Here is a 15,840-nt window from a genome sequence, read left to right as displayed (position 1 = left end):
AGGAAGGTGGAAGCCGGGTGAGCTGTGTCCCCTGCAGACAGGCTGCTCCCAGAGAGGAGACTCCCCCAGAGTCCTGCCTGGCTTCGTGGGGAGCAGTTCCAGAGCATCGCCCGGGGACGCCATGACACAAAGAGACCTCGATGAGACCTTCTGAGGACCCCGCGCCAGGGGAACCGTCCCCAGGGAACCTGCCATCCCCGGGGGAACCGTCCCCCACAAACCAGCCATCGCCACGGGAACCATCCCCAGGGAACCCGCCATCGCCGGGGGAACCGTCGCTGGAGACCCCACCCAGCTCGGCGCGATGCTCCATCCCACCTACCTTGTCGCCATCCTCACCCGCAGGGCCCGGGGGTCCGGCTGGGCCTGGCAGGCCCCCGGGCCCCTGGATCCCATCATGCCCGGCAGGGCCCATTGGGCCCCTCTCGCCTGTGGGGCAGAAAAGGGAGCAACCAAAAGCAGGGTCAGTAGGGGCCACATGGGGCATAGACCAAACCCCTCCCCCCAGGGTTCCCCACACCCCACGGGGCACAGACCAAGCCCCTTCCCCCAGGGTTCTCACCCCCCCCAGGGCAGAGACTGACCCCCCAGGAAGGTGCAGTCCCCCCACTGCACTCACACTACCCCCCCTTCAAGAGCCCCATGTCCAAGAGTGGCCCCAACAGGAGCAGCCAGCACTTACCGGGGCACCCTTCTCCCCAGCGGGGCCGTGGGGGCCCTGCTCCCCACCATGGCCTGGCAGCCCGATGCCTCCAGCTGCCCCCGAGGGGCCTCGCTCACCGGGGGAGCCCTGGGAGAATTGCACATTGGTTGGGGGTGCCATGCCCCCAATTCCCCCATGGAAGACTCTCACTACCAAACACCACTGAGACCCTGTCCTGAGAACCCTCAGAGCCCACCACACCGCACCCCCTCTGACAGCCCCCCAAGTCCCCCATTGACCCTCCCAAAGACAGCCCCCAGAACCCCATTCCCCCAACCCCGCAAGCCTCCCAAAGGCCCCCAAGAGTCCCCACACCCCCTTCCCTCCCCCCCCAGAAGTCCCCTGTGGGCCCCCACCCCAGCACTGGGCTCCCCCAGGAGAGGGGATGGGGCCAAGGGGCCAGCTACTCACTGTGGGGCCCGGGGCCCCGGGAGGCCCTTCCCTGCCCTTCAGGCCGGCTGGCCCCTGGGGAGGAGACAAGACAGGACCGTTACACCCCGCGGGTGCCCCACCCCAGCACCAGCCCTCACAGCCCCCCGCTCACGCAGCACTCACCGTCTCTCCGGGCGCGGCCCTGGCGCCGGGAAAGCCAGGGATTCCCGGGGGGCCGTTCTTCCCAGGCAGGCCGGCCGGGCCAGGGTCGCCCTAGGGATCAGAGACGGTTAGCAGTGAGGGGGGACCCCTCCCACGCCCCCACCGCAGGCAGACACCCCTCACCCTACCAGAGCCAAGGGGGCAGGGCCTGCAGCAGGGCACAGCCCCCCACTCCCCACGCCCTGGGGCGGGGGCAGAGCTGGCTGGGGCGGCTGAGCCCTCGGTCCATACAGGAAGCAGCGAGGGGCCCCAGGGGCTGGTGCTGGGCACCTGCAGAGCGGGAAGAAGGTACCAGTGCTGGGGGAGGCTGGGGGAGTCGGCTGGACGGGGTTTGGAGCTGGCTGGGGAAATGGAGGGAGGCTCAGATGGGGGCTCTGGCCTCCCTGCCCCCCAAGACGGACCTGACTAAGGGGTCCCGTTCTCTGCACCTGCAAGCTCTGTTTTAGACCATGTTCCTGTCGTCTAATAAACCTTCTGTTTTACTGGCTGGCTGAGAGTCCCGTCTGACTGCGGAGTTGGGGGGCAGGACCCTCTGGCCCCCCAAGACCCCACCTGGGCGGACTCACTGTGGGAAGCGCACGGAGGGGCAGAGGAGGCTGAATGCTCCGAGGTCAGACCCAGGAAGGTGGAAGCCGGGTGAGCTGCGTCCCCTGCAGACAGGCTGCTCCCAGAGAGGAGACTTCCCCAGAGTCCTGCCTGGCTTCGTAGGGAGCAGCTCCAGAGCATCGCCCAGGGACTCCGTGACAACTTGGTGTGTGCTGGACCCCACACTTCTCCCACAAGCACCGGAGCAGAGTTGACATGAAATTGGAGCCCTGGTCTGTAAGGACCTCCTCGGGGAACCCCACTGTCGTGGAGTCCCCGGGCGATGCTCTGGAACTGCTCTCTGCGAAGCCAGGCAGGACTCTGGGGAAGTCTCTCAGGGAGCAGCCTGTCTGCAGGACACACAGCTCACCCGGCTTCACCTTCCTGGGTCTGACCTCGGAGCATTCAGCCTCCTCTGCCCCTCCTGCGCTTCCCACAGCGAGTCCGCCCAGGTGGGGTCCTGGGGGGGCCAGAGGGTCCTGCCCCCCAACTCCGCAGTCAGACGGGACTCTCAGCCAGCCAGTAAAACAGAAGGTTTATTAGACGACAGGAACATGGTCTAACACAGAGCTTGTGGGTGCAGAGAACAGGACCCCTTAGTCAGGTCCGTCTTGGGGGGCAGGGAGGCCAGAGCCCCCATCTGAGCCTCCCTCCATTTCCCCAGCCAGCTCCAAACCCCGTCCAGCCGACTCCCCCAGCCTCCCCCAGCCCCTCCTCCAGCCTTTGTCCAGCTTCCCCGGGCAGAAGGTGTCACCCGGCCCCAGCCCCCTCCTGGCTCAGGTGACAGGCTCAGGTATCGTCCCTCCAGTGAAGCCCCCCCGCTATCCCATCCCAGTGCCGACAGTCCCAGTAAAACTCCCTTGCGACATCCGCAGGTCAATCCGCCCCGCTCCCTGCTGCACCACACCCATCCTGCTGAAAACGGGGGCCCCAAGGGGCCACCCCCGGGACAGCAGGGAGCGAAATCCACCACCAGTATGAGTTGCCTTGTTGAGGGGTCCCCAAGATGAATAAAACCCCACTTCATCACACGGCCCCTCTGCATCGAGAAGGGTTGGGGGTTCTGAGACCTTCTCTAGCGCGAACAGGCCCTAATTGGGGGCTGTCCTAGCAGCAGGCTGGATGGGATGATCACAGTGGGTCCTCCTGGCCTTAAACCTTATTAATCTCTGCCCCAGGCATGGAGCCAGCCTGGGCAGAGCTAAGGGTAGGACCCAGGAGTCCAGGCTCCCCACCCCACCGCCTCTAACCACTAGACCACACTGTGACAAAGTGGATTTTTCCTCCTTATTGTGTTGCGCACAAGACCATGTGAGTCTTACTGTTTTGCATGAATACTGGGTGCCTCAGTTTCCCTGTGTATTGCACCAACGCCTAGGTGGTGGGAATTGGGTGTTTGACTTTTGCTGAGACCCTCGGGGGCGGCTCCAGCTGCCAGCACATGTGCGATGGATGGTGCCCTTCGTAACCTGAGACCCAGGAAGGGGAATGCGACCAGACGACACTTTGCCCCGGGGAAGAGAGACAAAGACCAGGAGGAGGAACAACAGGTGTGTCAGGGGGTCGGGTTGCTGGAAGCTGAGCAGTCTCGGAGGCATCTGGCCCGGGGTCCCCCCAAAAGTCACTGATCCTGTTCCCGTCGACTGGCTGAGAGTCACGGCTGACTGCGGAGTGGGGGGGCAGGGCCCTCTGGCTGCCCCAGGGGTCCCGTCCCGCTGCACCCGCCAAGGGGAAGTGTGAGGTGCGAACAGGCTGCTGGCCGGGCCGAGGTCAGACCAGAACGGCTGTCGCGAAGGAGGCTCCTTGCCCTGGTGACAGGTGCCCTGAGGGGAGTCGCGCCACCCCAGACCTGGCTGGAGGCTCCTTGCCCTGGTGACAGGTGCCCTGAGGGGAGTCGCGCCACCCCAGACCTGGCTGGCTTCATACATAGCCATTCCGGAGCATCGGACCCACCCACTCCCCTCCCAGAGAACCCAGGTGTCCGGGCTCCCAGCCCCTGGTCAGGCCTGCTTGCAGTGCTGCCCATGCAGGAACTGGGGGGCACGTGAGCACCCCCCCCCGCTCCATGCATGAATCCACGGTCCCCAGCATGGCACTTACCTTAGCCCCTTCCCGGCCGGCAGCCCCTGGTAGCCCCTGCTCCCCAGGGGGGCCAGGGGAGCCCGGATGCCCCCGCTCTCCAATGGGGCCCGTCTCGCCCGAGTTACCCTGAGGGGCAGAGAAGGGGCACCAGTGAGGTGGGGCAGGGTGGTCTGGATCCAATGCGGGGCTTGCTGGGCCCTGCAAGAGAAGGGGCAGCCCCACCCCCACAGCAGCCGGTGGAAGGGGGGACCCATCACAGGCCATTGACAGGGAGATGGGCCCAGGCTCCCGAGGGCACGGAGCCAGGGCAGGCATGGGGCCGGGGGACGTGGGGCTCACTCACCTGGGGTCCCACCACTCCCGTGGGGCCAGGGGGGCCGGTCTTGCCATGGTATCCCTGCGGAGAGACGGGGGGTGAGCGTTGGGCAGCCCCAGCCGCTAGGCCTCACTGGGGCAGCGACAGGGGTATGGGGGGGCCACTCACCGGCTCCCCGCGCTGTCCTGGGTGTCCAGGCAACCCGTCCTTCCCGGCTGGGCCCTGCCAAGGCGCAGAGTCAGGGGCTGCGAGCGCCAACCGGCCGGACCCCCCCAGGGCCGCCCCAGACGCCTCCCCCCCAGGGCCACCCCACACGCCTCCCCCCAGGGCTGCCCCATGCACCAACCGGCCGGATCCCCCAAGGGCTGCCCCACGCACCAACCGGCCGGATCCCGCCCAGGGCTGCCCCACACACCTCTCCCCCAGGGCAGCCCCATGCACTAACTGGCCGGATTCCCCCCAGGGCCGCCCCACACACCTCCCCCCAAGGGCCGCCCCACGCACCAACTGGCCAGATCCCCCCAGGGCTGTCTCACACGCCTCCTCCCAGGGCTGCCCCACGCACTAACTGGCCGGATTCCCCCCAGGGCCACCCCACACGCCTCCCCCCCCGGGCTACCCCACGCACCAACCGGCCGGATCCTGCCCAGGGCCGCCCCACACACCTCCCCCCAAGGGCCGCCCCACGCACCAACTGCCCAGATTCCCCCCCAGGGCCGCCCCGCAAGGCTGCCCCACGCACCAACAGGCCAGATCCCCATCCCCCTGCCCAGGGCCACCCCACTCGCTCCGCAGCTCCTCCCATAATGGCCCTCCCTGAACCCCAGCCGTGCAGGAGGGACCCCCAGGAGGGTTCATTCCTCTGTAAGAGGCCCCCGTAGCCAGCAGCGGGGAGGGGGATCCCAGCCCAGGCACCCCAGGGGCGCTGAGCCCCCTGCACCGGTGGGAAGGGGGGAGTTGTACTTACAGGTGGACCCTTCGGGCCTCGGAAACCGTTGGGGCCCTGCGGCCCCTGGGGGCCCTGGGAGAGCAGGAGAACAGCTGTGAGCACAAGGGGGACAGCACCCAGACCCCCCTCAATTCCCCTCCCCCACCCTCCTCCACAGCCCTCCAGGACCCCTGTACTCCTCCCCCTCCCCTTAGCCCCCCAGGACCCCTGTACCCCCCTTCCCCCAAGCCCCACAGAGGCCCTGCTCCCCCTGGGTGGCTGTCCTGCCCCAGGGCAGGGGGTCGGTGGGGGATCCCCCATGCCCACAGACACTGGCCAGCCCGTGGGGTCCCTGCTCAGACTCACCTTCTCCCCCACGGCTCCGGGGGCCCCGTCATGGCTGGCGTCGCCCTGGGGACAGAGAACCAGGCTGAGGGCGGCCAGCCCCCGCTCGGGGACGGGGACCCTGCGCCAGGGCAGCGGGGATGGGTGCCGGGTAGGGGTGAGTCGAGGGGACGGGGGCGAGGCAGGGCCTGTGTGGGGGGCGGACCAGGGGGCGGGATGCCTGGCAGGGATGTCAGGTGAGGAAGATGGGGGGCACTGGGGGCCACCGGGTACTGTGGAGGCGCGGGGCAGAGGGAGGGCACTGGGTATGGGGGGCAGAGGTCAATGGGGGGATGGCAGGGAACGGGCTCGGTCCCCAGCGCCCCATGGAGTGGGGCCAGGGTGCTGTACCCACGGTGGGGGGGGCATTGGGCAAGGGTGGTCTGGCTAATATCCGGAGGGTGGAGATGGATGGACGGACGGACGGAGTGGGTGGGGCTGGTGCGGTGCAGCCAGACCCTGAGCTACCTTCGGTCCCGGCTTCCCCGTCGGCCCCGTCTGGCCTCGCTCCCCTGGCAGGCCCTGGGCAGAGAGAGGGAGAGCGGGATGAGCGGGTGCAAGGCGGGGCGGGCTGCCCGAGACCAGGACCTGGCGGGTGGGGGGCACCGGGGCCTGCTCAGCACTGGCTGGGTGGGGCTCTGGGGCCCCGCTGGGGCCGGTCACTGGGGGGGGGGGCTCTGGGGCCCAGCTGGGGCCGGTCACTGCGGGGGGTGCTCTGGGGCCCAGCTGGGGCCGGTCACTGGGGGGGGGGCTCTGGGGCCCAGCTGGGGCCGGTCACTGGGGGAGGGCTCTGGGGCCCCGCTGGGGCCGGTCACTGTGGGGGGGGCTCTGGGGCCCCGCTGGGGCCGGTCACTGTGGGGGGGCTCTGGGGCCCCGCTGGGGCCGGTCACTGGGGGGGGGCTCTGGGGCCCCGCTGGGGCCGGTCACTGGGGGGGAGCTCTGGGGCCCAGCTGGGGCCGGTCACTGGGGGGGAGCTCTGGGGCCCAGCTGGGGCCGGTCACTGGGGGGGGCTCTGGGGCCCAGCTGGGGCCGGTCACTGGGGGGGGCTCTGGGGCCCAGCCGGGGCCGGTCACTGCGGGGGGTGCTCTGGGGCCCAGCTGGGGCCGGTTACTGTGGGGGGGGCTCTGGGGCCCAGCTGGGGCCGGTCACTGCGGGGGGGGCTCTGGGGCCCAGCCGGGGCTGGTCACTGGGGGGGCGGGGAGCGGCTCTGGGGCCCAGCCGGGGCCAGTCACTAGAGTATGGGGGGAGTCAGGGCTGGTAGCTGGGGAACATGGGGGCTGTCACTGGGGGACAGAGCTGACTCTTTGGCCTGTCCCCCCAGGCGCTGTGGGGGACCAGGGGTGTCTGGGGCCGCTCACCGGAGGTCCACGCTGTCCTGCCTGCCCGGCCTGGCCAGCCTTGCCCTGCGAGGGGAGAACAAAACGGTAGCGTGGGCGAAATACTGTGCGTGGTGCTGCCCTGCCCCACGGGATCACACGCCACGTGCCCCATGCACGCCGGCCCTGCACATGCGGAAGGGCCGGCTGCCCCCCTGCGATCACCTATGAGACTCTTGTAATATATAGATCAAGCCAGCGCGTGCCTCAGTTTCCCTGGTGCGGCTGGCACAGGGCTGCTGGCTCACAGGGTGGTCCTGCCACGCTGGGCGAGGGGCGTCAGTCCCTGGACCGCGCTGCCCGGAGGTCGCAGGGGGCTGCAGGCCCAGAGCTCGGGCCGAAGGGACGTGGGTTTCCCACAGAGGGAGCGGGCCACCCGGGGGCTTGGCTCAGGGATGGAGCCTCCCGGAGGCTGTTCCAACCCGTGGGTCCGTGACACGCCCCGGCTGACACGCGGGTGACGGTGCCAGGACACGGCACACGTGACACGTCTCTCCCAGCGCCCGCCGGCGAGGGACCCGGACCCGAGGGGGGCACGCACACACCCAGGCCGTGGGCGCCCGGCTGGGAGGGACAGGGGGGCTGGCCGAGCGTAGGGCCCACGGGACGGGGACTCAGAGCTCCAGGCTTCCGCCCCTGGCCCTGCCGCCCGCTCCCAGCGTGGCCTCGGGCCTCTGGCCTCAGTGTCCCCAGCTGCTGCTGCCCGCCTGCCAGGGGCGCGTGGGGCAGGGGCCCCGCTCACTCACCCGCTTTCCTTTCTCCCCTGCGAGCCCCAGGGGGCCCGGGAAGCCGGCAGAGCCCTGTGGGAGAGAGCACGGGTTAGGGGGGCGAAGCCGGGGGGCCTGGACCCCCCTCCCAGGTCCCAGCCTCCTGCCCCCCACTTACCTTGGGGCCCTGGCGCCCAGGGTAGCCCGGCAGGCCTGGCACGCCCAGCTTGCCCTGCAGCGAGAGAGAGCGGAGCTGAGAGGCGGCAGGGCCCCCAGCCGGACGCGGGGGCGGGGGACGGGGACGCACTTACCTTCTCCCCCGCCGGGCCGGAGGCGCCCGCCTCCCCCACGGGGCCCAGCTGGCCCTTCAGCCCCTCGGGGCCGTCCTCCCCCCGCGGCCCCAGCGGCCCCGCGTTGCCCTGCAACGGAGAGAGAGACGCCCCCCGGCACAGGGATACCGCGGCGTTAGGGGGGGGACTGCCCCTGTGCCACCCCCTTCACCTTCTGGCCCGGAGCCCCCCTCCTGCCCCCCCAATCCCCGCCCCTCCCCCTTCTGCCACAGCCCCGCCTGCCCCTCCCTCCTCCCGCCCCACACCCAGAGCCCAACCCCCTCTCCCGGGTCCCTGCCCCACTGCCCAGCTCTGCCAGGCCCAGCCGACAGGCAGTGTCCAACAATTTACGGTGATTTGTGCAGTCAGCCCCCCCAGTTCCCCCTCAGGAGGGGCCCCGCTCACCCTGTCACCCTTGTGGCCCATGTCACCCTTGAAGCCGGGGAATCCATCTTCTCCCTGGACAGAGACATGGGTCAGGCCGGGTGGGGCCAACCCCGAAACCCGGGGGGGGGGGGGTCCCCTTCTCGTAGTGAACTGGGAGCTCAGCCCCCTGAACGATCAACATAGGGGATGCCCAAAGGTCCCCCAGCCCCCTGCCAACCCAGCCCTGCCCCCCAACCCTGCCGGTGCCCCTCACTCCCGACCCGCAGCCCCCTGCTAGCCCAGCCCTGGGCTCCCCCCAGCTCTGCCGGTGCCCCTCGCTCCCGACCCGCAGCCCCCTGCCAGCCCGGCCCTCGGCCCCCCCAGACCTGCCGGTGCCCCTCACTCCTGACCCACAGCCCCCTGCCAGCCCGGCCCTGGGCCCCCCCAGACCTGCCGGTGCCCCTCACTCCTGACCCGCAGCCCCCTGCCAGCCCGGCCCTGGGCCCCCCCAAACCTGCCGGTGCCCCTCACTCCCGACCCGGAGCCCCCTGCTAGCCCAGCCCTGCCCGCCCAGCCCTGCCGGTGCCCCTCACTCCCGACCCGCAGCCCCTGCTAGCCTGGCCCCAGCCCATGACTCCTCCCTGCAGGCCCCACTCCCGCAGTGGGACATGTCACCTGGCAGGTCCCAGCTGGTGTGTTCCCCACCGCCCCCCCATCCTTACCTTCTCCCCTTTGCTTCCCTTCAGGCCCCTGGCTCCGAAGGCCCCCTGCAGAGACACGGGGGGAGGGGGTCAGAGCAGGACTCTGGGCCCCAAACACTCTGGAGGCAGCCAGCGCCCCCCGTGCCCCCCACTGGCGTCGGGCTGGAGGCCCTGGGGCACGTGTGGGGAGAGGCCCCATGGGGTTGCCAGAGTCACACGCGGAGGCGTTGGCATGGCAGGGGGCAGCTCCTGTCTGGGCTCTGACCCTGCCGTGGGGCTGGCCTGGCTGACGGCCCCGGGTGGGGGAAGGGAGGCCTTCGCTGGGGCACAGCTGAGCACTGGGGGCAGGACCCACCTTGACCCCGCGGGGGCCTGGGTAGCCAACGGGTCCCACGGTGCCGGCTGGACCCTAGGGAGAGAGAGCGTCAGACACCCCAGCCCTGCTCCCCATGGGCCCCACCCCCCACGGAAACGACACCCCCCCCCACGAACCCTCCCCACAGGCCCCACCTCCGGTACAACCCCCCCACAGCCCTCACGCCCTGCACGACCCCCTCATGGGCTCCATGGGCCCTGCCCCCCAAGGATGGGGCTGTGGCCCTGGGGCGTGCGGCTGCTTTGCCTGCTCCCCACGTGCCCCTGATGGGGGGCAGCCCAGCCCCAGGGGCTCTGTACCTGGAGCCCTTTCTCCCCCGCCGGCCCCTCTCTGCCAGGGTGACCCTGCAAGGAAGCACAAGAGACACGGGCAGGTTAGCGCCAGGCTGGGCTCCGGGGCCCCCAGCAGCCCCACCCCGGCCGCTATCCAGCTCACTGGCTGCAGGGGATAGAAGAGGAGGGGATGGGGGGTGCCCAGAGGGATGGGGGATGCTGGGGGGCGTGTGCCCGGGGGGATGTGCCGCGGGAGGGGGCAGATGCTGTAGTCCGCCTGTGTGTTTGCCCCGGGGGGGGTGTTCCCGGGGGGGACACGTACCAGTGGGGGGGATGCATGTGTGCCCAGGGTGGGGGGGGGTGGGGGGGACATGCTGTGATCTGTCTGTGTGTTTGTTCCTGGGGAGTGGGGGGAATGTGCCAGGCAAAGCCCAGGCCTGTGTCGGAGCCCCCAGCCCCTCCGCCGACCCCTGCCCTCCGGAGCCTGGCGTCCCCAGTACTTACGGGGGGCCCGTCAGCGCCGGCCACGCCCTGCATGCCCCGCTTCCCCAGCGGGCCCTGCGCGGAGAAAGGACACGTCACGGGGGCGCCTACCTCAGATCCTGCCGCCCCCACTCGCAGCCGCCGTGGGGCCTGGCCGTGGGGCACAGCCCCCCAGGGCCCCGGCAGCCCTGGCCTCCCACACCGGCCCTGCAACGGGCACCCCACTGAGCCATCGCTCCATGCCCCCAACCCTGCAGTGGGGGTCCCAGGAGGCCCCACATATGCTCCAGAGCAGCCCCATGGCCTCCCCACACTCACCTTCTCCCCCGGCATCCCGATGGGCCCCTGGGGGCCAGGCAGGCCCTAGTGGAGAGAACAGAGATGGGTCACAGAAGGACGGTGTACGGCCCCCCCTGCACACACCCCGGATCCCCCCGCCACACCCCAGGCCCCTACCCCCCCAGCATCCCCGCCCCCCAAGCCCACATCCCTGCCTCAGTCCCATCCCCCAGCCCGTCCCCTGACCCCACCCCCATCACACGCGCCACCCTGGACCCCAGCCCCCCTGCGGCCTCATCCACCAGGCCAGGCCCCCATCTCTGGCCCACACCTCCAGTGGGACTGGCTGGGGGGGTGGGAAGCACTGGCCGACCACGCCCACTATTAGTGAAGGGGTCAGGGGGAGCAATCCGGCCTCGCCCCATTGGCCCACATTTGGCCCCCGTGCGAGCGACGGACATACCTGGGGTCCCGGGGTTCCCTGCTGCCCGGGGGGGCCCGGCTCCCCCTGGATCCCCTGGGGAGAGAGCAGCATCCGTGAGACGTGGGCACAGGCCGCCCCCACCCCCACCCTGCCCAGCTGCCAGGGCAAGGCGCTTCAAGTCCAGCTGGGGGGGCCCCCACAACCACCCCCCAGCCCCTTCTACCTCCCAGAGCCCCCCCAACATCCCTCAGCCCCCGGCACCTCTAGGGTCGGCCCCGCCCGCTCTCACCACGTTGCCCTTGGGCCCAGGCACGCCATCCATGCCGCTCACGCCCTGCGGGGAGAGGGGAGAGCATCAGTGGGGGGCAACAAACACGGGGGGGGGACACATTGACAGGACTCGTACCAGCTGTCCTGGGGGGCCGGGGAGGCCACGGGAGCCGACCAAGCCGCGCACGCCCTATGGCCGAAGAAAGAGACGTTAGACTGCCTGAGAATACCAGCCCCCCACCCCCTGCTTGACCCCACCAGAGCCTACTCCCCTCCCACAGCCAGAGAGGGAACCCAGGAGTCCTGGCTCCCAGCTTCCCCTGCTCTAACCACTAGCCCCCACCCCCTCCCAGAGCTGGGAGAGAACCCAGGAGTCCTGGCTCCCAGCTTCCCCTGCTCTAACCACTAGCCCCCACCCCCTCCCAGAGCTGGGAGAGAACCCAGGAGTCCTGGCTCCCAGCCCGCTCTGCTCAACCCCGCCAGAGCCCACCCCCTCCCACAGCCAAGGAGCGAACCCAGGAGTCCTGCCCCCACCCCCGCCAGTGCCAGTGTGGGGTACTCACGGGCTCCCCGGGCTGCCCCCTGGGTCCTGCCGGGCCGCCCGAGCCCTAGGAGAGAGAGAGCAGAGCTGAGGGGGGCTGTGCTGGGTCTGGCAGTGCCCGTGCCCCCTTCCCCGCCTGGGGCCCTTACCTTGGCTCCGTTCTCTCCTGGGGGGCCCGCTGGCCCTGGCTTCCCCACGTCCCCCTGCGGGAGAGAGAGTGAGAGGTGAGGCCTGTGGGGCCAGGCGGGGGGGCGCTCACAGCTGCCCCATGGGGCCAGGAATGGGGGGTCGGGGCCCTGTGTTCACAGCTGCCCCGTGGGGCCGGGCGGGGGGCTCACACTTACCTTGTGACCCTTCTCGCCCGGCAGCCCCGGCAGCCCATCGAAGCCCCTGTCGCCCTACGGGTGCGGGGGGGAGGTCGTTAGCCATGCAGGCCCAGTTGGGAGTGGGGCAGGGAGCAGGCCCAGCACACGGGGTGTGAAGGGGGCCACAGACACCCCCTGCCCCACCCCAGAGGGCTTCGCTCCCTGCCACGGTCCCTCAGCCAGCCCCTTATCTCCTCGCTTGCCCCCTTCCCCCCCTTCCCCCTTCCCCCCCCACATCATCCACTTGCCCCATCGTCCCCTGCCAGACTGAGCTCCAGCTGCAAAGCCCTTGGAAATGAGGCCGTGCGGGACCCGGGGGCCGCAGAGTTGCCTCTTTATGTCAGAGCGGGGGAAACTGAGGCGCCAGAGGGGAAGAGACTCACCAGCCACACAGCAAGGGGGTTTGTGGCAAGGCTGGGAACAGAACCAGGGCTCCTGGCCCCACCCCCCACAACCCACCAGTTGCTCCCCTCCTGGTGCTGGAGATAGAACCCAGGAGTCCTGACTCCCAGCCCCCCCCCCCATCCCCCCGCCAGGGACCTCAATCCAGCCACAGACCTTGGGTCCGGTGTCCCCTGGGAGGCCCCGGGCACCGTCCGCCCCAGAGCGACCCTGCAAAACATGTCAAGGGTGTGAGAGGCCCGCTCTGCAGGCTGGACCGGCTAAAGGGGGCCGGTTCGGGGCCGGCTGTGGGGCGTTGGGAGGCTCACAGGGGGGGCGTCTGGGACGTCGATAGGGACTGACGCCACTTCGGGGCCGGGCTGCCAGAGCCTGTGGAACAAAGCACCGGCTGGGCTGAGCTCTCGGGGGACCGGGGGGCTGAGGACCCCCAGTGCGGGGCTCGGCCCCTGACGCGGCCCCCCGGGGTGGCACCGTGGCTGCAGGTCACCTGGCCCCTGGGGACAGTTCAAAGCTCCCAGCGGGGTCCCAGGGCCCAATGCAGACACGACCAGACCTGGTGAATAACCAGCTGGGCCGTGGCTCTGTGCCAGGGAAGGGACGGGCCCCCGGGGCCCCATCCTTAGGGGAGGGCTGGCAGAACAGAGGCCCCAGGAGCCTGGTGCTTGTTCAGAGCCGGGGGGGAGCAAGGCTGTGGGCTTCCCTTGTCGGCGACACGTTTACCCCCAGAGCCCGAGGGCTGGGCGGGATCCGGGGGTCCCCAGGGGCCAAAGCGAAGCCGGGTGGCCGGGGCAGAGCCTGCTCCAGAGGGCCGGGGCCGGGTCTCGGTGGGACCCCAGCGCGAGAGCACGGCCCCGCTGCTCCGAGCTGTGACCAGGCCGTGGGGGACCCGCCAGGCCGCCCTTGCTGGGCCAGGGCAGGGATCGGGGCCCCACCGCGAGTCGCCGACGGGCAGGAGCCGGGGGCAGGGACGGGGTCACTGAGGAGGGGGCCGGGGGCGCACGGGGCGGGCCGGGGGGTGAGGGGCACGGAGCAGAGGTGTTGGGGCAGGAACTCTGTCGTTTTACTGCCCCAGGGGAGGGTGCTGCATTGCCAGGTGCCCCGGACCAGGCGGGAGGGGGGCAGCCCCCCAGGGCACCCCCCAGACTGTGCCCCCACTCACCCGTTTGCCCCCTTTCCCCGGCGGGCCGGGTGGGCCCTGCATCCCTCGCGGACCCTGCGGGAGAAAGAAGGGCTGACGGCTCCACCGGACACCCCAGCTGGGCCCCCCCCAGTCTTGTGCCACCTACACCCCCCATCAGGCCCCACCCCCCAACCCCCCCACTGGGCCCCACTCTTCCCCCCATCCAGACTCTGCACCCCACTGGGCCCCACACTGGTCCCCAGCCTGCTCCACACACCCATCCCAGCCGGCCCCGGCACTGACCACCCCCCACCCAAACCTGCCCCAAACCCCGTCCCCCCAGCCGGCTGGGCACAGGGGCCATGCGCTGCTTAGCACCCCCGCCCCACGGCACAGGGAGCCCCCTGGCCTCCCTGCGGTCCCCCGGCTCACCTGAGGCCCCATGTCTCCCGAGTCCCCTTTCAGGCCGGGATTCCCAGGGAGACCCTACAAAAAACAAAGGAGAAAATCCACAGTGCGCCGGGGTGGGGGGGGAGGAACGGTGGGCAGGGGGAGGAGGTGATGGTCCCAAGGTCAGAGTCACTGGCAGGGGAAAGGCTACGTCCTGGCTCAGCCCCCCCGCTGGCCCCCCACATCCCATTCCCTGCCCCCCGAGCTGCCTCCTCCCCACGTCCCATTTCCTGCCTCCCAGGCTGGCCCCCCCAGCCCTTGGGGGTCACTTTACATCCCGGAAATAAACCCCACGACACGCCCCTACCCGATGCTGTCCCCCCTTCCCCTGGTGCCCCCCCAGCCCCACCACTCACCAGGGGGCCTGGCCGGCCGGTCAAGCCCATGGGGCCCGGGGGTCCCTTCATGGAGAGCTGGAAGAGAAGGAGCCCGGTGAGGCGGGGGGAGAGGCGGGCCCCGGCGAGCGGGCAGGGGCCTGGGTGCGGATCCCGGCGCGGGCGCAAGGCCTGGCCTTACCTTGGCCTGCTGCAGGACAGCCTGCGCCTGCACCTCCTGGAAGGACACGGTGGGGCCCTTGGGCGAGTCGCTGCCGAACTGGAACTGGGGGGGGACGGGCAGCGCCCGGGTCAGAGCCAGGGCAGGGAGCGGCTGGGCCCCCCTCTGGGGCACCAACCCCCTGCCCCCCGCCTGCGCACCAGCCCCCCAGAGAGAGCGGGGAATGGCCCGCTCCCCCCCACCTGGGCACCAGCCCCCCCAGCCCTACCCGAAGAGTGGGGACCAGACTGCCCCCCTCGATGGACACCAGCCCCCCAGCCAGTCTCAGCACCCCACAACCCCCCCGGCCCGTCCTGCCCCGCGCAGCCCACGGCGACCCCCCCCACCTACCGGCAGCATGATCATGGTCCCCGGAGGCCCCCGGCCCCCGTCGGCTCCCGGCAGCCCCGGCCGCCCCGCAGGGCCCTGTGGGGGAGGGAAGGAGCCCCCCGTCAATCAGCGGGCGGTGCAGGCAGGGACTCGCAGCCCCCGCGGCGGGGAGCATGCCGCCCATTCCTGAGCCCCCCTGCCCCCCTGCAGCCTCAGACAGGGCCCCCTCCCCCGGCACCGCGGCTGCTTACCTGCTCGCCGGGGTCGCCCGGCAGCCCCGCCGGCCCCACCGGCCCTGGGGGGCCCATCTCGCCCTGCCAGAGACACAGAGGAACCTCAGCCACTGCAGAGACCCAGCGAGCCCCCCCGCTCCCGCTCCCGCCTAGCCCCCCGCCCGCCAGCCCTGCTCCCCCCGGTCCCCACTCCCCGCAGCGTGGGGTCCTTACCGCTGGGCCCGGGGCTCCCGGCAGCCCTTCGAATCGCCGGCCCTAGGGGGAGAAGAACCAGTTAGGGCAGCGCGTCCCGACCCCCCGACCGGGGATCCGGCCCCTCGTGCAGCCCCAGCACCCGGCAGGATTGAACCCATGGTCCCCGGAGCTGGGCGAGCCCCCGCCCAGTGCCCCCCGCCCTGCCGCTCGCTCCCCAGGGCCGGTCAGCCGGACGGGGCCCATTGGGGGCCCCCCACAGCCTGGTTCCCCTTGGCCAGGGCCCCCCCCAGAGCCCAACCTGGCCAGGGGCCAGTCCCACCCCACCCCTGGCCCAGCTGGCTCCGCTGCAGGACGAGGCACCCTGGGGAGGGCCCCCCCAAGACGGCTCTGCCCTGGGCTGCACTGGTACTCACGGGCTCGAAGGTGGCCGGCTCCCCCTTCTCCCCCTTCCGGCTGGCTTCCTGCAAGGGACGCATGGGTCAGGTGACACAGGTG

The 15,840-nt window shown here is 71.0% G+C and overlaps 1 protein-coding gene across 7 annotated transcripts in view; it reads right to left on the bottom strand.

Annotated features, from left to right (window-relative positions):
• The window catches only part of COL5A3 (collagen type V alpha 3 chain), a 56,844-nt gene that overhangs the window by 28,194 nt on the left and 12,810 nt on the right, over positions 1-15,840 (bottom strand). For 6 of the 7 annotated variants that reach the window (XM_078849532.1, XM_078849531.1, XM_078849527.1 and 3 more), the window contains exons 9-43: positions 15,759-15,806; positions 15,364-15,405; positions 15,169-15,231; positions 14,939-15,013; positions 14,570-14,653; positions 14,410-14,466; positions 14,036-14,089; positions 13,643-13,696; positions 12,640-12,693; positions 12,061-12,114; positions 11,866-11,919; positions 11,739-11,783; positions 11,312-11,365; positions 11,195-11,239; positions 10,945-10,998; positions 10,521-10,565; positions 10,224-10,277; positions 9,747-9,791; positions 9,427-9,480; positions 9,093-9,137; positions 8,410-8,463; positions 7,987-8,094; positions 7,854-7,907; positions 7,715-7,768; positions 6,951-6,995; positions 6,061-6,114; positions 5,575-5,619; positions 5,248-5,301; positions 4,449-4,502; positions 4,308-4,361; positions 3,983-4,090; positions 1,259-1,348; positions 1,115-1,168; positions 683-790; positions 323-430 (exon numbers count right to left, since the gene is read on the bottom strand). In XM_078849532.1, coding sequence (XP_078705658.1) covers positions 323-430; positions 683-790; positions 1,115-1,168; positions 1,259-1,348; positions 3,983-4,090; positions 4,308-4,361; positions 4,449-4,502; positions 5,248-5,301; positions 5,575-5,619; positions 6,061-6,114; positions 6,951-6,995; positions 7,715-7,768; positions 7,854-7,907; positions 7,987-8,094; positions 8,410-8,463; positions 9,093-9,137; positions 9,427-9,480; positions 9,747-9,791; positions 10,224-10,277; positions 10,521-10,565; positions 10,945-10,998; positions 11,195-11,239; positions 11,312-11,365; positions 11,739-11,783; positions 11,866-11,919; positions 12,061-12,114; positions 12,640-12,693; positions 13,643-13,696; positions 14,036-14,089; positions 14,410-14,466; positions 14,570-14,653; positions 14,939-15,013; positions 15,169-15,231; positions 15,364-15,405; positions 15,759-15,806 — 2,124 coding nt within the window. The remainder of the gene's footprint in view (positions 1-322; positions 431-682; positions 791-1,114; positions 1,169-1,258; positions 1,349-3,982; positions 4,091-4,307; positions 4,362-4,448; positions 4,503-5,247; positions 5,302-5,574; positions 5,620-6,060; positions 6,115-6,950; positions 6,996-7,714; positions 7,769-7,853; positions 7,908-7,986; positions 8,095-8,409; positions 8,464-9,092; positions 9,138-9,426; positions 9,481-9,746; positions 9,792-10,223; positions 10,278-10,520; positions 10,566-10,944; positions 10,999-11,194; positions 11,240-11,311; positions 11,366-11,738; positions 11,784-11,865; positions 11,920-12,060; positions 12,115-12,639; positions 12,694-13,642; positions 13,697-14,035; positions 14,090-14,409; positions 14,467-14,569; positions 14,654-14,938; positions 15,014-15,168; positions 15,232-15,363; positions 15,406-15,758; positions 15,807-15,840) is intronic. The other variant, XM_078849530.1, reaches the window with a different exon arrangement.

This window comes from Lepidochelys kempii, chromosome 20, assembly GCF_965140285.1.
Source record: "Lepidochelys kempii isolate rLepKem1 chromosome 20, rLepKem1.hap1, whole genome shotgun sequence".
NCBI lineage: Eukaryota > Metazoa > Chordata > Testudines > Cheloniidae > Lepidochelys > Lepidochelys kempii.
Note: the sequence above shows the minus strand (reverse complement) of the source record. Positions and strands in the feature narration are given on the sequence as shown.